The 27,414-nt window shown below is 42.3% G+C and overlaps 1 protein-coding gene across 1 annotated transcript in view; it reads right to left on the reverse strand.

Annotated features, from left to right (window-relative positions):
• Positions 1-245: 245 nt before the first annotated feature.
• The window catches only part of ABCD2 (ATP binding cassette subfamily D member 2), a 48,775-nt gene continuing 21,606 nt past the window's right edge, over positions 246-27,414 (reverse strand). The window contains exons 7-10 of the mRNA XM_050907154.1: positions 15,365-15,510; positions 8,117-8,201; positions 7,303-7,428; positions 246-4,687 (exon numbers count right to left, since the gene is read on the reverse strand). Coding sequence (XP_050763111.1) covers positions 4,477-4,687; positions 7,303-7,428; positions 8,117-8,201; positions 15,365-15,510 — 568 coding nt within the window. The 3' untranslated portion in view covers positions 246-4,476. The remainder of the gene's footprint in view (positions 4,688-7,302; positions 7,429-8,116; positions 8,202-15,364; positions 15,511-27,414) is intronic.

The following is a 27,414-nucleotide window of genomic DNA, read 5'->3' on the forward strand; positions in this document are numbered from 1 at the left end:
CCACCTTCCTGTCATGCATCAGGTCCACGCTGAAGTGGATGGGCAGGAGACATGAGAAACCTCACAGCAGCCTTTGACGCCAGCCTGATCTAGGAATGAAACACTTGTTTTAACTTGCAAACACGCAACATCCACCCCAAGCTTTCCTACCCCATCACAGAGGGATGGGAAAGGGCTCCCAGAGCACACACAGGCAGGTCCTGACTGCTTTGTGAATGATTCATAAGGAACACTGTAAACTCAAAGTAAATGCAACATGTTTTATTTGAGGTTGGAATAAATTACAACTGTAAAGCATCATTTATTGCTTTATAAATTGTCTGCTCTTAAAAGGCATTAATATCAAACATAAACAAAACAAAAGACACATTCGATTAGCAGTTCAGTTCTCTTAAGCTTCATGAACAGCTCAGTAGGGGGATTTCATTCTATATATGATTGAAATCTCTGATCACAGGCTCATAAACTTGACTTTGACATGCATTATCATAATTCAGCCATATTGAGGGGACTGTAGATGTGTTCATTTGCTTTAGGATATAATTTTTATTGCAATTTTCCCTAAAATATCCCATTGAATACCCAGTCCTTCATTCCTCAGTCAAATAAAAATCCTCCTGGTTTCAAAAAACACCTGTAAAAGATATGTAGGGTTTTCTACCCCTGTAGAAGGAGGGCTTCCAAGTCTAAACCAGGAATGAGTCTGGTCCCAAAACTAAGTGAAAAACAAACTCCTCCTAGGTTAAAATACTGAAATCCCATGCACAAAAAAATGTGTCCTCCCATTCTGAAGATTCTTGCAAAAAATCCCAGCATAATCTGAATGAACTGATGTGGATAATTCATATTTTTATTGTACAGTTACTCCATGCCTGAGACTGGTATGAATTTTGCTCAGCACCTGTACTCCTCTAGGATGTAGACCCAGGCAAGTCCAGTCTGCCCGGAGCCCTGGGGGCTGAGGGGATGCCCACAGGAGGCTAGGTGCATTGAGCACTTTGCAGTATCCAGCCGTGAATGCATAGATGCCATGACACAACGAGCTGGATCTGGCTAGCTCCAGCTAGATACGACAAGCAGAAGGAAGGCCAAATAGTCACTTCCTTGGCCTCCCGGGGAGTCACAGCTCCTGAATGCCAGAAAAAGAATGGACATTGATGAGCAGCTCTCACTGCACCACGAAAAAGGATTCCACCGAGGCATCCTGCCCTGCTCTGACCCTCTCGCACTGCAAGGGCCCAGTGCTCCCTGTGCCTCGGCTCCAGAACACCGTCTCCCTGAGCTATTCCCTGAGCAGGGAGTGTGCACCTCCGCTCTTGCTTTCCCATCTGGGTCCAAAGCAGCACAAAGTGAGCTGGCTTATGCCCTGTATTACACCAGAGGTGAAACGCTCCAGAAACAGAACCAGAGACTCCTGTCTCAATTAGCCCTTGGAACAACTCAGAAAGTTTGCAGAGAAAATCTCCAGGGCAGCTTCTCTTCCAGCCACAAAACTAACTTTAAAAATAATTAAGCCACCAGTACAGAAAATCCTTCTAAAACTGGCTCAGTATTACTCAGAAAGTTCCTATTTAGAGAAGGGTTTCTTCTCATACTAGCCTCTAATGTTCTTGTCATGCCTACAAGAATGTCAATAGCTGAGTGAGATGCTAGGATATTTTACGCTATATTACTGAATGCGAATGGTTAAGTCTATTACTGGATCCAAGAAATATATATCAAACTTCAAGGAAAATACTATTACATTGATCCTGGTGCAATTTCAGTTTTCATTAAAATTTCATCGGTAATGTACGTATCTTTTGTATGTTTTATGCATAATCTCATTTAAAAAAACAGCAAACAAACTTTTTTCTTCTAAACGCGGTTTCCTCAGAAGATGTGTTTCTGTTGTGCCATGAGGGATGGCCAGCTTCGATATCTGCAAGGTGGTACAGCAGATTTCAGGCGCTGCACTTGCCCATAATGGCTCCCAACAAGTCAAGCGCCATGGCAGAGCTTTGGTGGGAGGCTGGGAGCGTGCAGGGCCATACCTGGAGCTGTGCCGAATTGGGCCAATTGTTCAGCACTTTTCAGTGTCCTCCTCATTCAGGGCCTGGACAACCCTGGTTTAGCTCCCAGCCACATGGTAAAGTGCTTAAAGGAGGGGTGGGGAACACTAACACCCCTTCCTCCACCTCAGCTCCTGCCTTGGGAGAGGCTTGCGGAAAGGTGGCTTTGTGGCTGCTTTGGCTGCAGCTGGGACAAGGGCATGCATATGATGCATACCTGATTCATCACCATCTTAAAGAAACATAACTCAGAAATGTGCAAGCCTTTAAAATCATCAGTCATCTCATTTATGCTCACCGAGAACAGATTCTTGGCTGACTTCTTTTTTTCCTTAGCAGTTCTGAAATTTTCTTTGAAGATGAGAAGGAGGAAAGCTAGCCTTCAGGGAGAGGGACAAGCAGAGACACTTGCAAATTAAAATGCATGCACATGTCATCCACCACAGCAGTGACCTCCAGTCTGCACTTTACAACACAACATATTATCTTGAACCTTAATTTCTCATCTCTTTCAAAGGTTCCCAAGAGCATTCCTTTCTGTGTCAGTGAGATGTCCCAGGGGACTCTACAGAGAAAACTAATGAGAGGAACAAACTGTTGTCACCAGGACAAGTTACAGGGTTACACTCAAGCCACAGACTCTGGAGGAACAGGACAGGGAGCAGACTTATTCCATTTTCTGGTGCAAGTGCCATACCAAGCAGCAAGACGAGCACACAGTGAGAAGGAAGATGGGTTAGTGCACTGGACTGGGATTTGGCAGATGGAGTTAATTCACTGTCCCCTTGTTCTTGAAGCGATCAGAAAAAGGAAACAGTTTAAATTAACTTCAGGGTGCTCAAACGTTCCCAGCTCAGCAAACACCCCCAAAATATTTCTCCTCTCTTACCAGTTCTTAACAGCTTATGCATTGCTCCTCTCAGACTAAGCACACCAGACAGAAATCTTCTAAGGAATCACACTTCTAGGAAAAAAAAGAACCAACAAACTTCAGGCTTGCTACATCTCGGCTAAGGCTCATTTATCCATCTGCAAAGCCTCTTACCCCTCCTGATCTTCATTCCCAAGCTGCCCATTTGCCAGGCACTTGCATTCAGAGAGAGCAGGTCAGGAGCTCTTAAATCCATTCACACCTTTATTTCTAATTCACCAGCTTTTGCCTCTGGCAAGGCACTCAGGCCAGCACTGTCTTAGGGGTTTCTGTTTAAAGCACCTTCTGACTGACCGGGGACCAGGTTCCTACTGAACTGAAAAGCAGATGGGACAATCAGTGAGTGCATCTGAAAGCAAAGCTGTTAACTGGTGTGTTTACCCATGGGGAGGGCAGTGTTCAGCCACTCTACCAAAATATGGCAGGCATATTAATTAGTGGTTACAAAATGCTCTAACTTTTCACAGACCTTTGTAAGTGCTGAGCATTTTAATTGGCAGGACAGCCATGCCTGAGAATTCAGTGTATTGTTAGAAACTGACATTTTCCTCTCCTACAGTCCTTCATGTCACAAAGTGTCTCATCGAACAAACAAGCGTCTATATTGTGATTTTACCAACGGAGGAACTGGGTCAGAGATGGACACCGGCTGGATCAGACCCATGGAGCAGATGAATGACTTAGTCAAGCAAAAACTAAGTCACTTGATGCCAGGCCCAGTGCTCCATCCTGCCCCAGAGGCTACTAAACAGGGGACATAAATAATCCCCCAAAGGAACCGACATATCATGAAGAGCAAAGAGCCTCTGAAGCTATACATAATGGCATAAAGTACAGCACAAGTATATTACATATTTAGCTCTATCCCTGCTTCTCTGTCGCGAGGGCAGTGGGTTGCTCGGACAGTTGTCTTCTGGTCAGCCTACTACGCTATTTCCTATCGAAATGCAGGTAAAGGCGTGTATGCGATTCAGTAGTAGAACAGGAGTTTGGTTTTACATGGGCTGAAAGAATGTTTCTTATACCCAAATGAGATTTTCGCATGCATCTGCATACTCACCCAGATGCTGCCTCTGCCGTGCTCCATGCCTGAGTTTCATGCCAGGTTTGCTCTGCGTAGCAGGCATATCATACGCACAGTGACCTGGTACAAGAGCACATTCTGCAGGCCAAGTTTCAGGCAAAAATTCACCTACAAAACCTAAGTGCGTTGGTAGTTCTTTGCAGTGAATCGGGCTTTCACTAGGAATTAACATAAGCTGCAATGACTAATCTTATACTTTGTGCACTTGCTTATTTTCTTTTCACAGTTCAACCACTGTCTTCCTTAACACTAAAACGCTAAAGTCTTACATAGCATTTAGAGCATTATTTTCTGCTGGCTGTGTTTCTCTATGCTCTAAGCCTCTATCACAATGCATGCAAAGGATAATGGCTGAATTTGTAATGCTTTTAACTAAAAAAATACTTTTAAAAACATAAAACATAAATTATTTATTCTTCTTTGTCCATTGTTTTAAGCACTGAGTCTTCTCCCAAGATTTTACACAGTTCATTCAGTCTCTGCTGCATTTTAGGAATTCCTGCAAGTTGGGATTCCAGTCTCTGTTTTTCCTCACTCAGTGATAAACGGATAGCGGTGTCCAACTGCTCAAAACGCCAGCCACCTTGTCCATCAAACTGCAGCAAGTGAGTGTGGTACTTCCTGCAGTAGGAATTAAAACATTAGTAATGGCTCAGGGAACAGATGGTTCATTTTTGCACGCAAATTTGGATGTCTGTGTCTCTTTTCAGTGGTGCCTCTCAGGAAGCTGAGAGTTGTCCAGTTTTGGATCACTGGGTAAGACTTTTTTTCAGTGACTCATAATCCCAGGACACTCTTTTGTAAGGGATTTGGGTATTTCAAAGCCTGTCACCAGGACCTCCCTAGGCCATCTAGTGAAATCCAGCAGCAAGGTGCCAGCTGTAAGCTATCGGCACCACTGTGGGCTCCCCGGCTGGGGCAGTCATTGCCTCAAGCAGCCCACACGGCCGGGCTCGCCGAGGCGCTCACCTGCACTGATGCTGGTAGGAGTGGGCAGCAAGGCTGTGGAGGGTCCCCTCTTCATCTGCTGTCCCTGGCCAAGGTGGTGGCCTCCCTCTTTCTGCCTCCCTCTCAGAAACATTGTCTGTGGCTACAGTTGCCGTCACTGCAACTCCACCGGACTCCTTTTTCTCCAGGAGCTTTAACAGCAGCAGCAGCAAAGGATCCCTTCTCCCCCAGGAATGCTAGTCCCAGTTTATTTTATTTACCTCACTTTCTGAGAGACGTTTTACCTCCTTAGCAGAAAATACATTCAGGCAGGCACGGTGCACCTGATGCTACGGATAAAACTCTAGTTTGTTCAACTTACACCTCAGTTTGTTCCTCTGCATCTTATAAGGTTGGCTAAAGAAACATAATCATGGTCCTAAAACATGGTTTTGTTTGCAAGGGGACAAAATTAAAAAGTCTGTGTTGGAGTCACAGATCTTTCAGTGAGTATGAGGGTGTGTGCACCAAAAATATTCAAAGGTGTACATGTGGAGTTTGTCGAGACCTGACAAGACATTTATCAGGAGGTGCAAGAGGAAGAGCAGAGAGTTCCCTCAGAGCTGCCGGTATGACTGTGTAATTTATCACTATAAATTACAGAAGATGAGACGCATCATGAAACAGTGATTATAAATCCCACCCAGGGAATGTGACAGTTTAATAAACTCAATAGCTTATGACATGGGACTTAAAAGAGATTCAACTCCAGGCTTATATTCACCACTTCTTGCATATTATTCTTTGTGACACCAAATGCTTAACCTATCCCTCTATTTTTCCCCCACCAAAAAACATAAAAATCAGGAAACTAAGATAGCTGATGGAGACGTCCAATATTTGTGGTCTAGGAAAGTAGCCAATATGTTGATTAAAAGAGCAAATATTTCCCGGTATAATTTTGAGGAGGACAAAACAGCATGTGAACCCAGTTTTTGTCTATGCAGTGCAGTCCCTGTGGAAGCATACCCAAGTTAAAGACATTTGATGCTTATTTCTAAATACTCAGCACTTCCATTTACTTCTCCAGAACCCCACAAATCACCAGATTTCTGATAATTTCAGTAATACTGTGGAGGTTACAAGAACAATCCCAAACCTTCCTGAATAGCACTAGTACTAGGAAACAAGAAATGTCGGTAGGAAACTGAACTCAAAAGATCTATCTCACAAGTCCTTTTGCGTAACTTCCCTCTGCATCGTCATTATTTATAGGTGAGATGCTCTCAAATACCTGTTTTCTTGAGCAGTGGTTTTAAAATAATGCCAAACTTTAAAAAATTTAAAGACTACTTTTCTTTTTAAGTGTAATTTAAATTATTTTAAAAACAAATGTCTACGTGACATTTCTTTCTTATTAGAATACCCACTTTTTCTTAACATTTAGGTCCTAATCGAACAAAAGCCATTTCCACTGTCACCGTCTACACAGAGGAAGGAGGAATGCTGGGGAAACCATTCTTTTTCAGAGAAGCAGACACGGATACAATTTCTTTCCTTTGAGGCAACAGACTGCTAATGGATTTTTTGTCATCAGTTTAAAAAAACCAAACAATCTGACAGTAGAGATCAAGGAGTTCAGAACAAATAGTCTCTGCTAATGTCAGCTTACACCTTCTTGATCTCCTTTTGCCCTTTAAAGTAGTTGGTTGTTTTATATATTCAGTAACTACATTTTTTTCTTTTGAGGGACTCTTCCACACTAAGTACTCCCTCACTAGAATGAGGTTTCTCAGAATTCCAATATTTCTTTTTTTAATAGACAATCAAATTTTGAAAGCTCACAAACCCTGCAGATAGAGGACACAACTGAAGTTAAAACACCAGATGTATTATTCCTATGGAAGAACAAAGAGTAGTTTAACCACTTGCCATGTTTCCCATCTTCTCCCAAGCACTGGTAAACTCCCCCAGGACAGCTCATGTATCTTGTCACCCTTACAGAATAATCTGGTGATATCTGTTGTGGCTGCGGTGTGGTGGACTAATTAATTGCCTCTTAGATACCTGCATGTTGCTATTAATAGTTAATAACTGAAACACATTTAAAAAAATAAGAGGGAGGAATAAATACGTGTCAAAGAATGAAAAAAATCAATGCTAAATGCATTTACATCGCTATTATTGTAGGCAAGAAAGTGCAGTAGATATTGATTAAACAACTGCCCTAGTATGAAGAATAAAGGCCAATCCACTGCCTGTCAGAAAGCTAAAAGCAAGGACCGTGATAAATCCCTGAACATACTTACCAAAGAGAAGGTCTGTGTGTTATAGAAAGCAGGGATATCCCAGCAGCTTTTGCAGCTTGGAATATCTTTCCTTCAACATCAATGCTTACAGCACTCGTGCATTCGTCCAGCAATGCATATTTCGGCCTTTCAAAAGTAGATAAAGAACATTACTCTTCTATGTTTTGGACAGTGTTCCCATGTACGATGTTTAATTGAAAGAACAACAGAAAGGAGAGAGCTATTTCTGCCAGACAGTTGTCTCTCATCTGTGGCTGGAACTAGCTAGCAATAACATAAAGTTTCCATGCATTATTCAGGTGCAAAGCCAGCTTCCAGAAAAAATGGGTTTTATTTCCTGGTCCATCTGAGCACACAGTGATCTAACTTCTATGTTCTAGGTCGACCCAGTATTATTCTGTCCTGTCATCAAGTCATGCAGTAGCTACAGCTAACTCAGAAACTTTCTGTCCACTGCTCTGTATGGACTGGGCTGCCTTTGTGTGCTTGGCTTTCAAACTCCCATAGCCTCTGCAACAGTCCATCAGACTTCTGCAATATTTGTAGGACAGATGCAGAGAAGATGTTTGTGCCCAAGATGTTAAAGAAAGGAACATATGGATGTTGCCAAAAGCAAAGCTTAAGTAAGAAGCATTGCCCAAACTAAAAGCAGAGCTTGTATGAATAAACGACAAGGTCTGCGGTCCTATGCAACTGTCTAGCAGTCTTGCATATTGCATGGAGATTATAGTCTACTACTCAAACTATTACAGCAAACCTGCAAAACTCTTCCTCATCTTCAGATGCTACTTAAACAACAAATCAAAATGCTTACTTATGGTAAAACATTCGAGCCATGCCCATCCTTTGTTTTTCTCCTCCTGATAAGACATCTTTCCAATCCATGACGGCATCCCAGCCTTTTAAAAAAATGCAAACAAAATGCGTCAGGACAATTTAAGTTTATGAAGGAAATGCAGCTTCACTGGCAACATCTCTGCAATCTGCAACCAAAATCATAAAGAGCATTTCCATTGCAGAAGAGACAGCTTAGGGTTCTGGATCACATCTTCTGAAATACCTCAATGCCTTTCAACTGGCACTCAATTGGAAAAATGTCCCAAATATCATGTCAATTTTGAAAGTGGAATTTAACCTCCTTGGTCATGTAGGTATTGTCAAAAAACTTTACTTACCATCTCTTTGAAAAAACGTCTTTTACCTGTATATAACTAATCATTTTTTTCTGTTATGTTTGTTTTATAGAACAATTTGCTATTCCTTCTTGAAAGGTGTAAGTGGAAATTTAAAATCAAATTCAAAGAAATAAAGTGTAAAAAACATAAAGAGCAGTGCCTGACTCCACTCACTACTGTAGGCAAAGAATAACTCTGCAAACTCAACAGAAACACAGATGCAGACACATGGATGCATTCTGTGTACACAGACAAGCAGCTAACATACAAAACTGCACACAGACAGGAGGATTTTCTATGCAAACTTCCTGCTACCTTGTATGTAGAAATGACCCACAACTGTTACAACACTGTGTATCCTTATTTAATGTTCTGCATGGCCTCTAAATGATTTTTTTCTTCATCACTTTCAGATACTTGCAACAGGAACGTGATTCATTTTATCTGCGATCTCTTGGTGGACTGGTGTCTCTGAGTACTCTGGCATGATTCATTCCCACTAAGGAAAAACTTCAAATACCTAATTACCCTATTGAAAATAAGTTTTCAATCAAACAATGCAGATGGATAGAGTAGCAAAATAGATGAGTTTTGAAAAGGGAGAGTGTGGATGCAGAGAAAATCTGGTAAGATATTTGTCTCAACAGATCATCTATTCATGAGACAGGCAGCTGGAGCGGGGCTGAATGAGGAAGAGAACATTTTCCCAAATCAGCCCAGAAGCACTGTAACTAAAAAAATTAACAACATGACCAAAAACCCTTTTCTGCCACTGCCCAACTGAAAATAAACATTTGCCAGAAAAGATAAACAAGGTCAAGCAAGCAGGGTGGGCAGTGTCATTTCTGACACCTGACCAAAGGTGAGACAAGTGGGGCTTGTGAAGGTGCAGGAGGCTGGGGAGTGCTTGGTCTGTGCTTGGTGCTACACCAGGGCTCGGTAGGTCTGAACAAAACCTCAGTGAAGCATCTAGTGAGAGGCTATGTGACTGAAAACAGGAACTGATAATGCTAGAGACTGAATTCCAAGAATTTTCTATACATAAAATTGTAAAATGTCATGATTTTTTAATATATGTGTATACAGTTAGATTTAAAAAGCAGGGCTGCACACAGCAGAAATACATCACCTTTACTCATCCTATTGTTTTGCCTTAGTTTCCTTCCATTCTTGTTTAAGGATCCCAGTGGGCACCCCCCCGGGGGCACGTACAGTGCTTTCTATCAGCGGGCTCCCAGCAAAGATGGACTTGTGTAATTATTAACTGAATCACCGTTTGGATGAACTCTGGTAAAGGGAATAGAGACACAGAGGCTGCTGCTGATGAGCAGTCCTGGTGCTGGGATCACACAGAGAGCTGGAGTGCTGTTCCAGCAACACCTTCAGCTTCCAAAAAAGACTGTAAAATGCCTGGAGCATTCCTTTTTGGCAAAGGGTGCTACGGGCAAGGTATGGGAATGATCCTTCATGAAAGCCATAGAAACAACTGTGCTTCTGAAGACAATGTTCAGGCTGCTGCTTATATTCTGTTATTTTTAAGCTGAGAATACAGACAAGCTCCAGGGATCTGGATCTGAGCTAGGGGGTGGGGGGGTGTGCATGTGTGCTCATGTGCCTGGGGAAGCCGTGCCTGCATTCATACAGTTTCTTCCAGATCAGCTGGTTTATAAAGGCTTAGTAAAAGACAAAAAGTGAATGAAGTTCAAGAAGAAGCATCACCTTGTCAGTAAAATCATTCTATTATTTCCTCTAAAGGTATAAGATTTAGCCTCCGTTTACCAGGATACAATGGTCATCTCTGTGGTCACTTCAACTTACATTCTAACTGAATATTAGAAATGCATCTTGTCTCCTCCTGCCTTGCTCCCTCCCTCAACTTTCCTATTTGCCACTTGGAATGTCTCAAACAACAGATAAGGAAGGATCCATTTTAATATTATCCTTTTAAAAATAATTTTCTAATGTCTGAACTATTGCCTCTGAACACTTAGGCAGTGTAACTCACAATAAACTGACTTCCTATTGTGCATTAACAATAACGCACCTACTTGTTTATCTTTTCTTCCTGCTGACATGGCACAGGTCAGTGAAGGACCTTAGCGTTCTGAAAATATCAGCGAAGTCAGTGGCATATGTCACCCACAGCTACATTCACTTTATAAATGAAGAAATGAAATGGCTTGTCTGTCCATGAATGCAGCACAAATCTCTCAGTAGGTACAAACATAATTCTGGCTTTCAGAGTCCAAATTCCTTGCCCAGCTTCTTGTTACACGTAGCCTTCAATTGCACATGGTACGACGTAGATGTGATGAACACTGGATGTCACAAAAATGCCTTTTGCAACCGGTAAGACAAAGAGTATGTGTAATGTGCTAGGGCAGAGTAACAGCAGTAGAAATCCATACAGCTGCCAGCAGAAACTAGCGATAGCCTCATGATAGCAGCATTTCATTTTCTTGCATGGCTTCTTTTATGTTTCCTTTTACCTCAGTTTTCTGAAGGAAAAAGCAAGCTAAATTTGACAACAAAAAAGGGTTACATCTGGGGTCTGTAGCGCTGTGTATCCTTCATCCTTGCGAATCCTCACACTTACATGCAAGACAGAGCATTCAGCTGCCATAAAAAGACACCCTTAAAAGTTTCTTCTCCAGATCTACCTTCCAATACACCTCATCAGACATGGACTGGAGTGTTACAGCTTCATGACAGAAGAAGGGCTATTGCAGCAAACTACAGCCAGAGTCCACCCCTGGTGAGTTTCTGAACATGAAGGCCTCTTGCACAGCATAGGTCCCCAGGCAGTTGTCAAAATGGAAGAGAGCCCGGGTGCTGTGCAGGACGAATATGCAAGGACAATCCTTAGCTGAGGAAGGAAGAAAGAGACCATCAATTGCGTGAGCCCCAGCTCAGCATGACACTGCAGGGATTTGTGTCTCTGGACTTCAGAGCCACTGGAAAAGCCGGCGGAGCACTCCAGAGTTCCCGCTGGTACCAGCAACAAAAGCAAATCCAGGGCTAAAATGATCGGATGAAAAAATCTCGGAGAGAGGAAATGTGCTTGTCTGTGTGTTTATATGTGGCCTAGCACAAAGGTTCCCTGGACAAGACCCAAAGATATGACAAATGTGCAAAATAATGAGGAATAATTATAATCTGGGGTGCTAAGAAACCATAAACAGGTTGAACTTGTTCAGTAATGTCATCAGCCCCAAACTGACAGGCCCAGTCATGCATTCAGCATGCTGCTACACGTACTCATGGCCCCTTTCATGTGACAGGCTATCGGCAGCCTAAGGCTGCATCACAATTGACACTTGCTAAATATATACAGATTTTCAAAGCAGGTCAAAAAGGAACCACTTTATGTATATCTACTGCACATCTCCATGCTATTACCCATGATTTCTGGACATGCCTTTTCACCACCTGTGCTGAATACAACCTTCTTTGCTATCCTCATTTTGTATGAAATTATTGTTCTGGTAGAGCTAGCAATTTTGCAGGTATTGATGGGGGCACCTTATTGACAATATAAAGGTACGTAACAAAATGGCATCCCTCTAATATCCAGCAGGTGAGAAAAATATCGGTGTGGGATTCAGTGGGAAGGAAATTCTGCCCCTAGCAGCAAGGGGTGCTACTGTCAACAGCAATTGCACTGGGTTCTTCTAGGGCTTGGGTAACACAGAAGCTAAATGCCAAACTGGGCTACTTTGTAACTATTCTATTTACTTCTAACTGGGTCAAACCTTATTGCTAGAAAAAGAGAGGAATTTCTGCCATTGGCAGCAACAAGAACAATGTCAGGCTCTTGTTGGCTACTTTACACTTGGAATCTGGTGACCCTTGTACTTATGCAACGTGGAAGGAATTCAGCTAAAGAATAAAGTTACACCTGGACAAATACATTGAGTCAGAGTTGCGCACTTCTGCCTCCATCTGTCTTTTTCATAACTGCCCAAAGGGAGCAGAACACAAAACTGCAAAGCATCAAATTATACACGCATGACATTCATGGTCAATTAAAGCACAACAGGGTCATGCCCTAAGGAGCCCGCTGTCTTGTAGAGGCTTAATACTGCAGGGGATAGGTGAAGGGAAAAGACAGAGGTAAGGCTCTGAAGGAGAAGAGGATCTACAGAAAAAAGTATTGAAGACTTGTATCAGACTTCTATAACTCAATGATTGACAGATAGTTAGCTCCATTCTTAGAACAGTTTATGGAAATGGTTCAAAATAGCATGGACATATCCCATATATCCACAAGAATCTGAATAACTAAAAATGGTTTCATTGATTTTTTTTCAGATGTAGTACATTTTCAAAAAGTGTATATAATACATAAATAGAAACTTGCTGGGAATTTTTCAGCAAAACTTTTTTCTATTGGAAAATGCCAGTGTTTGTCAACCATCAAAGCAGTTTGCAAAAAGCAAAAAGAAGATTTGGGGCAAACCCCTTGTTCTACAAGGTTTATATGGGATTTTTCATTATTTTGCAAAGAGAAAAAGTTCAATTTTTAACAGAAATCATTTTAGTTTAAAAATCTGATTTTAAGTAAAAGAATAAAATAAAAATTGGAATTAAAAAATAATTCAGCTATGTATAAACAAAAATTTCAATTGTTCACTTTCAACAAGTACTTCTCTGGCTTGCTGGTTCAAAAAACCAGAATATGAGTCTTTGTCCCAGACTGGAGGAGCTCTAAAGAATACGTAAGCATATGAAATCCATGTAACGTGTCAAATCGTATGTCACGGATTTCCGCTCTGCTCCTACCTTGGCACTTGTCTCCTGCAAATGCTCAAGGAGAAAAGGGAACAAGTAAGTGTATTACTGTCCTAAAAACTTCCTGGTATGTGGTAATCTCTCCCCCTGTTTTCCGGCTTTGCCCACTGCTGTCATTTTAGATCGCAAAGTACCTAAGACACTTTTTTAACATTTGTTTGTGCAGACTTTTGCACAGTGTGCCCTTACCCTGAGTGGAGTTTCAATAGAGCACCAGTGAACATTAACGGTGTCCTCTAGACTTTTTTATAGATTGTGTGTGTCTCACATGCACAATCAGACAGGCAGAAGAGCAAGAATGGGGTCAGCAATAAATACGTTCTTTGGCACAGAAGGTAGAGCCAGACTCATCCAAACCTGGGTTTTCAGTTTGGCAATACAGAACACTGACCCTAGCCAACGGCATCTTGCACGTGGAGCACAGTAACTGCCCCATCATCAGTTACATGCTCCAGCTGCAGGGTTATAAAGCACAACGATGTGCCTTCAGAGACTGCTGAGGATATGGTTTTGGCCCCTGAGGGTCATGTGTTGTTCAGTACATCCACAAGTACCAGCAGGCTATGAATACACGCTCCACAGTGGCTTCTTGCCACTGACAATTTAACTGCTCCTCCTTTTTCGGCTCCCCATTCCAACACATCTGCTTGTTCTTCTGCAATCTGGGTACTTCACTTAGTGAAGTAAGTGACTCAGGAATACTAACAGGAATAGTTATAATGTCAGGGTAGGGAGTAGACGCCTTCTCTGCAATTATTCTGGTCACTGAGTTTAGCTCTCTGCCCGCTTTTTCAATCCTTGTGTCATAGTATCAGATCTGAATAATAATATGAATCAGAACGATGGCAGATTCCTATTTTCTATTGCAGCTTGAGGGCCAACAGTCATTAGTACATTCTTAACAAAGAAGCATTAACCCATGTAAAGATAAATCTATCATCAGGATTGTGAGGTGGAGAAGTATCTGTAGGTATACAATTGCTGCTGTTAATGATTACTACTCCCCACTCTAAAATGTGCAGAAAAGACACCAGATGAGTGTCCACGCATACTTCAAAAATAAAATACACCTTCTGCCTTTTGAACAGAGCGACAGGCTGCCATCCAGGAATGGGAATTTAGACATTGCCTTGGGATTCCCAAAGGCTGAAGCACTACTCTCTATTGTCAGAATGATCCTGAGAGACACCAAGCACACACATTACAAGGCAATGCACGCAAAGTACCCTCTCAAAAAGGAGCACTGACAGCTGGCAGAGAGAGGCAGGTTACATCCAGCACTCCCGACGTCAGCTCCTTAGATGGGTTTGACGATCCTCCTTCTTCTCTCTAAATGTTACCAACTTTGTCCTATGTCTGTTTTAAAAGCATAATGATGGGGAGGAAACTCAAACTAGAGATTAGTGGCTGGTGGGAACAAAAGGATGAAAATTATTGCTATGCTTGGGAAAAAAAGCCATTAAATGCTCTAGTTCCTTAGACACAAGAGAAGCCTTCAGCATCTTGACATTTACTGTGACACTGTATTTACACTGTCCTCTACTCTTAGGCCAAACAATGCTGAGAACACATGGCAACTGAAACAGCAAGTGGTAGGTGGCAACACTCTACTGCCAGCCAGTGTCATTTGGTTATTTTTAACTTATTCACCCTGGTGGTGTGGTATCAGACAGTCCTTCTCATGCCACATAGTCCTGCTGATCCCACAAACCAGGGAGGTGAAAGCAGACCTGGCTCTTTTTTCATTCACGTGCTTTCAAGTTGATATAGGCAGTGACATTACAAGGTTTTAAGACAAGGTTACGTTTTCTAAGAAAAGGAAGGAAGGTCAGTGATCTTACAATACCATGAAAAGACTGGCCATTACAAGAGAACAAGGATGTTCAGCTTGGGCATGGATTTAGTGGGGAGGAGAGGAGCACTTGGCTCTTCTCCCTCCATTAGCATCAGGAGCAACAACCATGTGGTTGCAGCTCCCACAACCACAAAAGATCTGGATCCAGTTTTGCCACTTCAGTAACTAAAGGTCAGTCACACTAAGACACACACACAAGGAATGGATTTTGTAAAGCTTTTTACAAAAATATGCCATTTACCTCCTTCTCTTTGAACTATGTGGTACAGATGAACCATATGCAGGATACACTCCAGATCTTGATCTTGGTAGCCTTTCTCGTGCATGTCATCCACTGAGTCTGGATAGATGACTTGATCACGTAGTGTCCCAATGGACATGTAGGGCCTGAGAAACAATACAGAGAAACCAGTAATCTGGAGCTGGCTCCAAGCGAGCACATCTTGCTGATGCTCTATCAGCAGAGTATAACGCTTTAAACACCATGTTGCTAAAACTGGATTTATCTGTGGGTGCATTGTGGGTTAATGTTTTTCTAAACCTACCCTAGGGACAATGTATTGTTTCCATAACAGCTGATTACAGGGTAGCAACAGGGGTAGTATTAGCATGAAAACAAAATGACAGATCAGGCAGAATAAACATCCACTTCCTAGCCCATTCTGAATACTTTCACTTGGAATCAGGGAAACTCTATGCTGTATTCAAGGTTTGGTATGCTTAGAGATTTAGAAATTGAATTAAACGCTCACATGTTAAAAGCAAATTGTAACAAAAACGTTGCAGCTCAAACTGGGAAAGACTTCCATGGTGCAGCAGGAGACACCCAAGTCAGGCAGGAGAGCACTGAAAGCCTCCTTTGCACACTACTATTCTGAACTGCAGAATTGGGACCGGGCATAATTTAGCTGGCTCTAGAAGCCAGTGTAACACTTCTGAATTGCAAAAAAGCATACAACAGAGAAGCTGATCAGCTTAAACCTCCCAGCACCAGCCTCCTTTTGCCAAGCACGAGGCTGAGCTGTATGTGAAGCAGCTTCTGAATCACGATGTTCCCAGACCAGGTAATACCATCCGTCTTACTAAAACAAGCTGTCTCCACTTTGGAGCCAGAGTCCTCAATTATGGCCATGTCCCTGGAATGGCTATGGACAGTCTCCACAATGTCATAAGCTGTGCCCAGCCTCCGGTACAGCCCAGGCCCCAAAAATCCTCCTAGTCTCTAAACAAAGTCAGCTCAAAGAACAGTTTTACAGCTCTCTAAAAGATACCAGGCCATTCAGGCTAGGATAACAAAGGCAATCTAAGACACATCTATTCAGCCATCTCTTTTGCTGCTCTTGTTCTAAGGATTTCTTGCAAAGGACAAATATCCATCCTGTCCCACAGGTACTGCTGATAGCCCTTGGAAGCTGGAAACACCCTGGGAATGATCTGTGAGATTTTGAGTTTGGAAGGGAAGGCCAGAGCCAAAGAACAGTCAGGCTCCAGGCTCTGTCCTGCTTTCTGTGCCAAGAGTTACACTAACTCCCTCTGGGGTCATCTGCCAAAACAATGCTAGTCTTATTAAAGCTGTGGTGCCAGGGGATGATGACAGAGAGGAGCAGTTAAAATCGGGCCAGCAACAAGGAGGCTTCCAGGCAGCTTGCTCTTGCCACTGAGAACTGCTTCCAACAACTTCACAGCGCTTTGATGAGGGGTCAGTTTTCTTCCCTGAAGAGCTCTGGACCTGCCTAGTGGGAAGGTCTCAGCCATGCAAAGGCTTTCGCTGACAGAGATGCATAATACCTCAGCAGATTTCTTCCCTTCCCTTGGAGGTGTCTCTGCAGAAGGAGTGGATCTATCCATTGTTACTCTGAGAGTCCCTAAAATACACCCAGAGTAATTTGAAGGAATTCATAATGCAACAGATGTAGAATTACAGAACTAAAGCTGCAACATGAACTGAAAGTCACATTCATGCTGGCCTCAGCTGCATTGGTTTTAGTGCTGCAGAAATCCATGGTGAACTGTCTGTACCCACCCGTAGTTAAACTACTTTCACCACCAGCTGGGTAAGGGTGGGAAGGGCAGGGGATCTGAACTGCTCACAAATATTTGGTCACCTCCCTGCTGTAGGCAGGCACCCAGATGGAGCAAAACCAGAACTGCAAGTCAAATACAAGCATTGCTGCTCCTCTTTGCTCATTATTCTGCTTTCTGCTTATTGTGGGAAGAGTGCCGCTCTGGGCTGCTGCATGAACACTAGCATCAAGTGCAGTGAACCATTTACATTAATGGGGATATTGCAAAATCTCAACTCTAAACATTATACAACTTCATGAAGTAATGATGTATTACATTTCCATAGTGCTCTCCATCTAAAATCCCAAAGGGCTTTACTTCTTGCATATGTAGAAATCACTTCACTTGCTCCAGACTGCTGCCATCTCTGGGACAGAAGACAGCAACTCCACCTGGGCTCAGAAAAGTTTAAATCAGGTTGTGCGTAAGACTGTGTAATTTAGGTGAAGCTGCAGGTAAGGGCAAGGAGGACAGAGTTACCTATCATATAATTTGTCTGGGGTTTAATACCTTACTCTTGTGAAGTATGATCCTGTAATGATTAGCTGCTCTGAGATTTAACCTACAGCACAACTGGGAAGGCAACGCTCAAAAGCACCATGCCAGGACACTTGTTGCCATGCTGTTTATTGAGTCACCAGCACCGCTTCCTGGTACAACTGGATTTTGCTTGTGGCCTCCCATCTAAACACACCAGTACTACCAAGCACGCCTCTCCCCACCTAGTTTGTAAAAATTAAAGAAAAGCCCAGCCGGCAGTGGAATAGCAAACCCCATCAATTACTGACTAACTAGCAGAGAGGAAGAATGGCTTATGGTTACGGGTCTGTCCCGGGAGGTGGGAGAGCACATTCTGCTTCCCCCATCCTATAGGCAGCCACCCATGTCCCTGAGGGGACACTTCATCTTGCTTGGCATGAGATGTCTCCTTTGGGACTCCAACTCTCGACAACAGAGAGGCACCTCTGTGGTTGGTTTATCCCATTTATTTTAGGGTGGGGATGGATTGCCTCCTGGGGGTGTCTTCTCCCTCAGTGGGGGACAGAGCCCAGACAACTAACTTGGATAACTAACTTCTAAAGTGCTAAAGTTAGATGAGATCTCATCTAACTCATACTCTCACAATCTCATGCTATATCAGATTTCTCTATCCGTAACTTGAAGACAATAACCTCCTTACCTACCATGGGTGCCACAAAGTCAAACACACTAAAACCTGATAAATATCAGATGTTACTGTAATTGAGGTTACATGTGTGTGATAGCTAGACATTAAGTAGTAAGAAGTATGGGTAACTGGATACAGCAACAGTGAAATTTTGGCTTTGCCAGTAAGCTCCTTGTTAAAATACTGTTTTCATTAAATTTTTAGCAGTTCAAACAACAAAAACAGTCTTTTTGTCCTGAAGTAATACTTGAGTTTAACTGGACTTAATTGATTTCTGATGGAGTTTTTCCTTTCAGCCAGAGTGTCTGGGTTCCAGCCTCAAAGAAAGCACTCTTACAGACTCCGAAAGCAACTCCTCTGCCGTGCAGAGGTCATGTCTTTGATGGTAATAGCTCTGCAATTGTTTTCTTTCTTTCTCTGCTCTCTGAAAAAAGATTCCTACACTGTTTTTGAGAGACAGGATTTAAGATCAGTAATCCTTTTTTAAAGCTTTGGTATCAAACCTCCAGAAAGCTAAGAAAACTTACTGATTTCTGCCTGGTTTTCTGGAATTTCAAGGCATTTATTGGAAGAGACATTTTCAGTTCTCAGAAACTGATCTTTTTCACTCAGTTTGATGGTTTTATTGCATCACCAATTTCTGTTTGGTGCACTTAGGACTTCACTTTGCAGAGTCGTAACTTCATTCTGCTGGTAACACGCCATCATCCCTAAGGCTTACAGCTTCCCCCTTGCAGTGCAGGCTTTAAAGAAAGATGATATCAAGACATGCTGCAATCTGAAGCCTGTGGTGTGGACAATTCCCCAGTGCCCTATTGACACATGACATCGTGTACAATGTTGGCAAAATATTAGAGAAATCATATGGGGAGAAAGGGCAGGTGTTGCTGATGATACGGTCTCTTTATTGCGGTTAGCTTTGGGGAGGGAGAAGGGGGCAGGTGCTACCAACCACATTGGAGTACATACCAGTCACTTGTCTTTCTAAACAGAGGACTTACTTACATGCTGGAGCTGTTAGGCATAAAGAGAGAGGTATAACGCCAATTCAAAGGGATTGTAGATTAACACTGCACACTGTAACCAGGCAGTACTAACATCTAGTAATTCTCTGATGTCTTGAAGAGCAGAGGGCTTCACTCTTTTGGGTAGCAAGTTAAGGAAGATGACTTGCTTAGATGTCAAGAAATTTCTGCTCCAAAATCAGAACAAGCCATATCCACTTGAAATGTTTACAAATACTTCCTGAATGTATTCAAAGGTGTTTTCCTCTTCCACACAAAATAAACTGTGCTGACAGAACTGGTAACTTGTTCTGACATCCATAATACTATTTTAAAGAATTATAGCAACTAATCAATATGCACTTTGAGAGTCTATAAAGCCATCTGAATGGTCAAGAGTCTTAATTATAAGCACCCTGGTATAAGAAAGGGACCAAAAATGTATCTTAATGAAGTGGCTGCTGTCAGAAGTTAAGCGATATTAGTCCAATGTAAGTGCCCAAGGAATCGCTTCCAGGTACAGTCTGAAGCTCACCTCACCTTCCTTGGCACAGGCTGTGATTAACACTTCCTCCATGGAAAGTAACCTCTAAAAACATGTGGCTTGTGATTCAGGAACCCGTCTGTGTGCCTCCGACTGAGCAATCAGGACCTGACTTGCCATTTGCTGTCCAAGTGTGTTTGCAGTTATTATTGCACTATAATTCTCACAGATATGCAAAGTTATGTGGGAAAATAATGTGTAATGCAACTATAAACTCTTGACTGACCCATCTTTTAAGTTTCTGTCTCTGGCTAACAAGATGCCTCTCTAATATACCCAAGTAGGAGAGAGAAAGCGGAACACTACACCAGGGATTCTCCTTTTCAGATAAATTGCAGCTTGGATTTTCAAAGGAGATTGGGATGGCTTCAGAGTGCAATTCAGAGGGCTTGCTTTGACATCTAAAATAAAATGTATTCCAAATTTAGGCACCTCTATTCAAGAAGATGATACTGGAGCCCAAGCTCCAGCCATGGAGGTATCTTCCTAGGAAACCTGGAAGATCTTAAGGAGTCAGTGCTTGCACTGAAGAATCTCCAGTCCAGAAAGCCAAGGGCACAGCTCACACCTACAGCTGTGCCCAAATGCTGTCTGATTCCCCAGAAGGTCCAGTACAGCATGGAATATGAAAGCAACAGTTTTAAATCCAGCACAAAATACCGCAGCTACTAGAGATGCAAGATGAGGGGCTGTATGACAAGCTAACAGTTAGCAAATCTCTTCCAAGAACTGGGTTCAGGCTAAGTTCTTCTCAGCTTGCAGGGCATCAGATTCCCATTTTTCTAGGCTAGCATCCAGGCTAAAGAGGAGTCAAAGTGAGGGCACCTTCTAATCTTCCCACTGAAGCAAGGAAACTGCTGCTAAGAGGCAGGAATCACGTGTCTGAAGAGAGTTATTGGAAAGAGCCTAATTATATACCATACCAGTCAGAGTCCTCAAATGGAAGGAGGGACATTTTAGTACCAGTCCTTGTGCCATATATTATGTTATTCCTTTTTTTCCCAATGCTTTTTAATATAAAATGCAGTAACCATCCTAATCCTTCAGTAGCATTGTAAAAAACATATTAAAGGGGGTTCTAATCTTATTTAGGTGCCTGCTCTCAGGAGAGGGCTTGTTATAGATAAAGGGGTTTAACATTTAGCTCTCAGTTTGGCACCTTGTCCTGGTTTCGGCTGGGATAATTTTCTTCTTAGTAGCTGGTACAATGCTGTGTTTCAGATTAAGTGTGAGAATAATGTTGATAACACACTGATGTTTTAGTTGTTGCTAAGTAGTGCTTATCCTAAGTCAAGGACTTTTCAGTTTCCCGTGCTCTGCCAGCAAGCAGGTGTGCAAGAAGCTGGGAGGGAGCACAGCCAGGGCAGCTGACCTGAACTAGCCAAAGGGATATTCCATACCATAGAACATCATGCCCAATATATAAATGGGGGGGATTGGCCGGGAGGAGTGGATAGCTGCTGGGGCATCGGTCAGCGGGTGGTGAGCGATTGCATTGTGCATCACTTCTTTTTTCTTGGGTTTTATTTCTCTTTTTTTGTTACATTCCTTTTCATTACAATTATTATTAGTAGTAGTAGTAGTTAGTATTATATTTTATTTTACTTTAGTTATTAAACTGTTCTTATCTCAACCAACGAGTTTTACCTTTTTTTTCCGCTCCTCCTCCCCATCCCACTGGGAGGGGGAAGCGGCTGCGTGGTGCTCACTTGCTGGCTGGGGTTAAACCACGACACACCTAAACTTCAGTAAGAGGCAGGAGCTCAGACATACTTTTATATTTAGAGACTCCTATGGATTAACTCTAGGTGGCTCCCTTTACCTACTACACAAATTTTTTGGCTAATTTTCCAAAAGCCCTAAATCTCTGCCTGACTGTCTAGGGAATCCACCTATATGTAGAACTTTCCATCACCCTGCTGGTGCCAAGATCCTAATTTTTAGGTGCTGTAATACCTCAGCTGGAATCACCTCAGCAGAACTCCAGCTCTTGCCATGCTCCTGATTTAGGTTAATAGTAAAAACTCCACAGTTTTCAACAGCAGCAAAGCTTGATGAACAGTGATGCTCAAGAAATGCCAACCTCCACTAAGTGATCTGGATTCCTAATAGTTCTTTGATGACATTAATAAAATAAACAGCAAAAAACTAATGATGGCACCACCACTACAACTTTGAGAAAATAAAATGTCTTGAATGAATGTGAATTAAGTTCTTTTTAAATAGTGTTGTATCCACTACTCTCACACAGAAGGTGGTATCACCAGAGTTAAAAAATAATAAATAGTATAATATTTAGCAAAATGTTAAAAAAGCACAGGCTTAGTTTATTGCATTGTATCTAGTTCAAGAGATTTTAGGGCCAGCTAAAGTTTCAGCAACCCTTCTAAAGATACAAATAATTGATCTCTCTTCAAAATACCCTACACTGAACTCTCCTCTCCACTCGTACAGAACTAGCCATGAACATCCTCTAAATATTTCAGATAGATCAGTTACCAGAGTGGAATGTAATCAGCTTATAGCCATTAACATAGTTAACAGGAAATGAAATGCACAGTATGAAAGGCTGAATTCTCAATGCATATAATTAGAATCTGATATCAAAGGCTGAAAAAACTCACAGTAATCACTCCATGGCTCTCTTTGCAAAGAAGCTATGCACATCTCTGCAAGAAAATAATCTGGGAGGAAATAATAACCAGAAAGGTAAAAGAAGCCTTTAATTTAAAGCGCTATTCATGCTCAGGTATCATCTCATCTCATGATTTACTTATTCACCATTACCAAGATCACTTACAATATAACTAGAACTGGTCAGATGGCATAAAAGTTTAAGGAGAACAATTCACAAAATTATCCAGTTCAGTCTATTTGTATCTTGTGATAGGCAGAGACAACAGAAAGAACACAAGAACACATGTATAATTAAAAACAAAACCCAGACAACTTCTACAAAACATGAGCAGCTAATGCAATCTGAAATAATTATACCTCCTGCAATGAATCAAATCAACCAGCCAGACAAATGAAGAAAAAATACTCTCCTTTTCTTAAACATCCAATTTTTGCAGGCCCAATCTTTTCATACCTCTGGCAGTCCTGATGATAAAGGGATTATTTGGATGGATGATCATGAAGATCAATGAATTGAAGAAAAAACAACGAGCTGTTCTGGACAAGAGTCTAGCCTGCCAGTCCCACCAGCCAGACCCCAGCCTAAGAGGTGTTTCTGATTTTTATCACAGCAATGTAACACAATGAGCAATGCAGTTTCCCTCTTTTATTCCCAAATTATTCACAGTTTCGCAGATGAGAGTGACACTTTACTTCACAGAGAAGAGGAAGTGTAGACAGTGAAGCCTCTAGAGCAGAGGCTGCTTTTGCTCTGGGTTTCTAAAATGCTTAGTTGTCCATGGCATCATTTTTCCATCCACTGGGATGTGAATATGCAAGTAATACTAGAGCAATAGTGTGTCTCCAGTGAAACACCCTGCCAACAAGTGAGATGTCACACACTGCACTGACTTCCCTCTCTAATCCTCTGTCACACACTGCATTACACAGGCCAGAACATGACAGCGCAGAATAGAGACACACCATGTATATGGATACATGGAACATTATAATAGCCATTTTACAAGCATTATATGTACCTGAAGTGGCCACAAGGGAGCTGTAGTAATCTCTAGCAGAAACTAAAATTGATAGGGTATAATTAATGCAAAACATTAGGCAGATAAACAAGCCTGGAAAAATCTTCCCTCTTGGGAAAGACACGCTCTCATCTAAGCTAGGCTAGCGCACACTTGCTGAACTGCAGAAAAAAACCCACCTGCTACATGGTCCCACGAGACCATGACATAATTAATGACTTGACTCAAGAACAAAGAACTGAAAATCCAGTGTTCTGGGGACTACTCAGCATTATTTGCAGAAGAGACTCATCTCACCTAAAAGTTACTCATCCAAGTCTGAGTTAGTCACCCCAGGCTCTCTTTGTAGTCAATGGAGTCCTCTAGTGAACTGGTACCTCCAGTAGGTCTCATGTGTCTTAGATGTTTGTCCTAGGACACAGGACGAACAGCTACAGTGATCTGAACTGGAAGACTATTGTGTACTGAGGAGTTAGCAATCCGTGGAACAGTTCACCTGAGTGGGCACGGGTCTGTGCTATACTTTGCTGCACCGTGTTGGGCTGTGCTGCACATATAACTTGGCCTTCAGGCCTGTGCTGCGCTGCACTTATCACGTGGCTGCAGGATAAGCTTTGCTGGCTAATCATAACAGAGGAGCCTGCAAGCAGCTCCCACTTGGCACCAGCAATTACACCACCTTGTAATTTATATGTGTCCTTGTCTTTATCTTGAAGTGAAGCAGCATGTTCTCATGCCAACATCCTTCTGTTTGACAGTAGAAATGATAAATGGAACTGTTTACTTCTAAGAAAATCCTATCAGAGCGCTAAAGACCATAATGCCAACGAACCTTAGCACAGATGGGATCAAGTGCAGCCTGCCATGCTGTGACTAGAGGTCTGTCTGATGCTGCGCAATGCTGGGTTCCTAGCATCTGATGATACGTAATTGCCACAAAGATGATGAAGGGACAGGAGCATCTTTCCTATGAGGAAAGGCTGAGACAGCTGGGACTGTTCAGCCTAGAGGAGAGAAGAGAAGGCTCAAGGGGATCTTATCAATGTATATAAATACCTGAAGGGAGGGTGCAAAGAAGGTGGAGCCAGGCTCTTTTCAGTGGTGCCCAGTGACAGGACCAGAGCCAATGGGCACAAACTGAAATAGGAGATGCCATCTGAGCATCAGGAAACAATTTTTCACTGCGAGGGTGATCAAGCACTGGAACAGGTTGCCCAGAGAGGCTGTGGGGTCTCAATCCTTGGAGATATTCAAAAGCCATCTGGACACGGTCCTGGGCAAACAGCTCTAGGTGGCCCTGCTTGAGCACAGGGGTTGGACCAGATGACCTCCAGAGGTCCCTCCCAACCTCAACCATTCTGTGATTTTGTGATTATCTATGCTATCAGCTTATTCCTTTCTCTAATAAAAGGAATTTTAATTAATGCATTACAGAGTTCGAATACCTTTCTTGCTGGCATCAACAATGAACACTTTCATTGGTGCATTGCAACAGCGAATCACCCTCCGGAGGTAGACAGTTCACTCATTATAAAGCTCACACAAGAATGTCTAACTTTTAGCTGCCTAAATGAACATAGATGAATTCTACCTTTGGTGTATGAGTTGACATTTTATAGCTTTAACTTGTTGGGGGTGGGGGTTGAACACTTGTATAAATAAATGGCTAATAGTCTTCTCTCTGGAAGGTGGATAGTTACTAGTGAATACTGCATTATCTCCAAGAAATGCAGAACAGAGTCACCGTGCTGAATAAAACTTACATTTACCTTGGAAACCACAGTGAGTTGGAGGAGGGACAGAGGGTGAGATACTCAGCCTGCAGGCAGGCAAACATGGGACTAGACCCTAAGAAATGTGTCTGAGCAAGCAAACCATGGAGAGGCTGGGAGAGGGCTGAAGGTCCAGTTCACCTTGGAGCCGGGACACAGTTCTGGAGCCGGGACACAGTTCTGGAGCCCAGGACATAGGGGCAGGCAAAAGGCAGAGCCTATAGTGCATGGGAAGGGCTACCACCTTCTCTTCAGGAGGGAGGTGTTGGCTATGTCTACTATCTGGATATTTAAAAGCATAGGGCACTGTAATGAGAGTTTCTGATTGAAAACTATAGTAAGAAAGAGGAGAAAGGACTTCTTCCCAGGAAAGATGATACAGTTGTTATTAGAGCTTCCAGCTTTCCTCCCCTCACAAAAGCCAGCATCCTTTCAGTCTTTTCATATCAAGCTTTATATGTCAGGCAAGTTTTGTAGTTTATTTTTCCCAGTGCTTCCCTGTGTTATGTAGCCAAGTTGCTTCTCATAATTTGATATGCATAAGGCATTTGAAGCATGCTTTTTGACATTCCTAGGTAAAATATTATTGAAATAGTAAACATTTGCCATTCTGTTCATTTGTCAAAGATCTTTTGTTGCACTGTTGCAATGTAGGGCATTAAGCTGGAGGTAACTGCTCAAGCTAGACGCAGTAATGGCACTTCTCTGTAGAAACTAGGTCATGTAAATGCAACCACCAGATTACTCCCTCACATGCAAGTTTGTGCATACCACTGCTAAGTTACAGAGCTATCTCAGTTAACCCGTACATGAATTTGTTCTCCTGGCACTGCTATCAAAACTAAATTTTAAAGGCAAGTGAGCTGTTTGTCTCAGCAAAATGAACCTAGCACAGATTAAATAGATTGTCAGTTGCTTTGCTGGATGGATCCTATAAATCTCAGCCACGTACTCAGTTCTTATAATCTATTTAATGACTTCATATTTATAAAATGTTTGTCAAGCTTAACCTGACAATGTACTTAAAAAAAATTTCAAAGCCTACTTTTCCCAGCTTTTAAATGAAGTTCCATAAACAGTCTGGCACACACATGAATGCCTGGAAAGGTGGTACAGGCAACATGTAATTATTGGTGCTGAATGAGGACTTTCGATATTCAAAACCTATGAAAAGAAGCAAGTGGTGGGTGGAGGCATTGCAAGTTCATGCTGGCAAGAACATGGTGTCCAAAATACGTTATGAAACACAGAGCAGCTGATTGCCAGAGATCCTAGTAGAAATATTCCTGTAACTGGGCATCCTCGCAGACAAAAACTTAGCTTTTCTGTAACATTGAGGAAAACATCTCAAAACAATGTAAATGGAGGAAGCTCTACATATTAGTGACACCCACTTTTGAGCAGGAGCCAAAACAAGATTTATGTGCTTAGTACTGAAGCAATACTCAAAATAGGAGGGATGCTGCTTTGATTACAAGAATGGATTTCACCTTTTAGTTGCATACACGTCATGGTATTTAATCAGACATGCAGCTGACCACTTTACATTATACCTCTGTGTATCTGCCATTTGGTAGGAATGCAATGAGTCACTGAGCGGATCTTAATTCTCTGAATGATCAAGTTTTTGTATGGATCACAAATAAAAGAGACTTGGCTTGCACCAAGTTAAGTGACCACATTGTGCTTTAAGTGAGATATCTCCATGAGTTTGGAGAACGAAGTCTCTCCATCCATCTATACAGAAGGTGGTAATAATAGAACCTGCTTCAACTGAAAAGACCACCAGTAGATAAGAGATGATACTGAAATCTCTGTACCAAATCAAGCCTGGACTTCCCTGGTGGTTCAAACTTGTCAACAAGAGTCTTCATCTGTATCAAGTATGGTACTGGCTTCTGTGCTTCAGACAACTGCCCACTAGGAAATGCACTAATCTCCATATGGAGTAAAAGTTGAGTATGTATCAACACGTCTCAATTCCTCACCCACGTTTAGTCCTCTTGGTATCTCCCATAGCCACAGCTTGCTCCAGACGTGCCCCTAGTCCGAATTGAGGGACCAAAACCCCAGAGCATGCTGA

Source organism: Gymnogyps californianus, chromosome 1 (genome assembly GCF_018139145.2).
Source record: "Gymnogyps californianus isolate 813 chromosome 1, ASM1813914v2, whole genome shotgun sequence".
Lineage (NCBI taxonomy): Eukaryota > Metazoa > Chordata > Aves > Accipitriformes > Cathartidae > Gymnogyps > Gymnogyps californianus.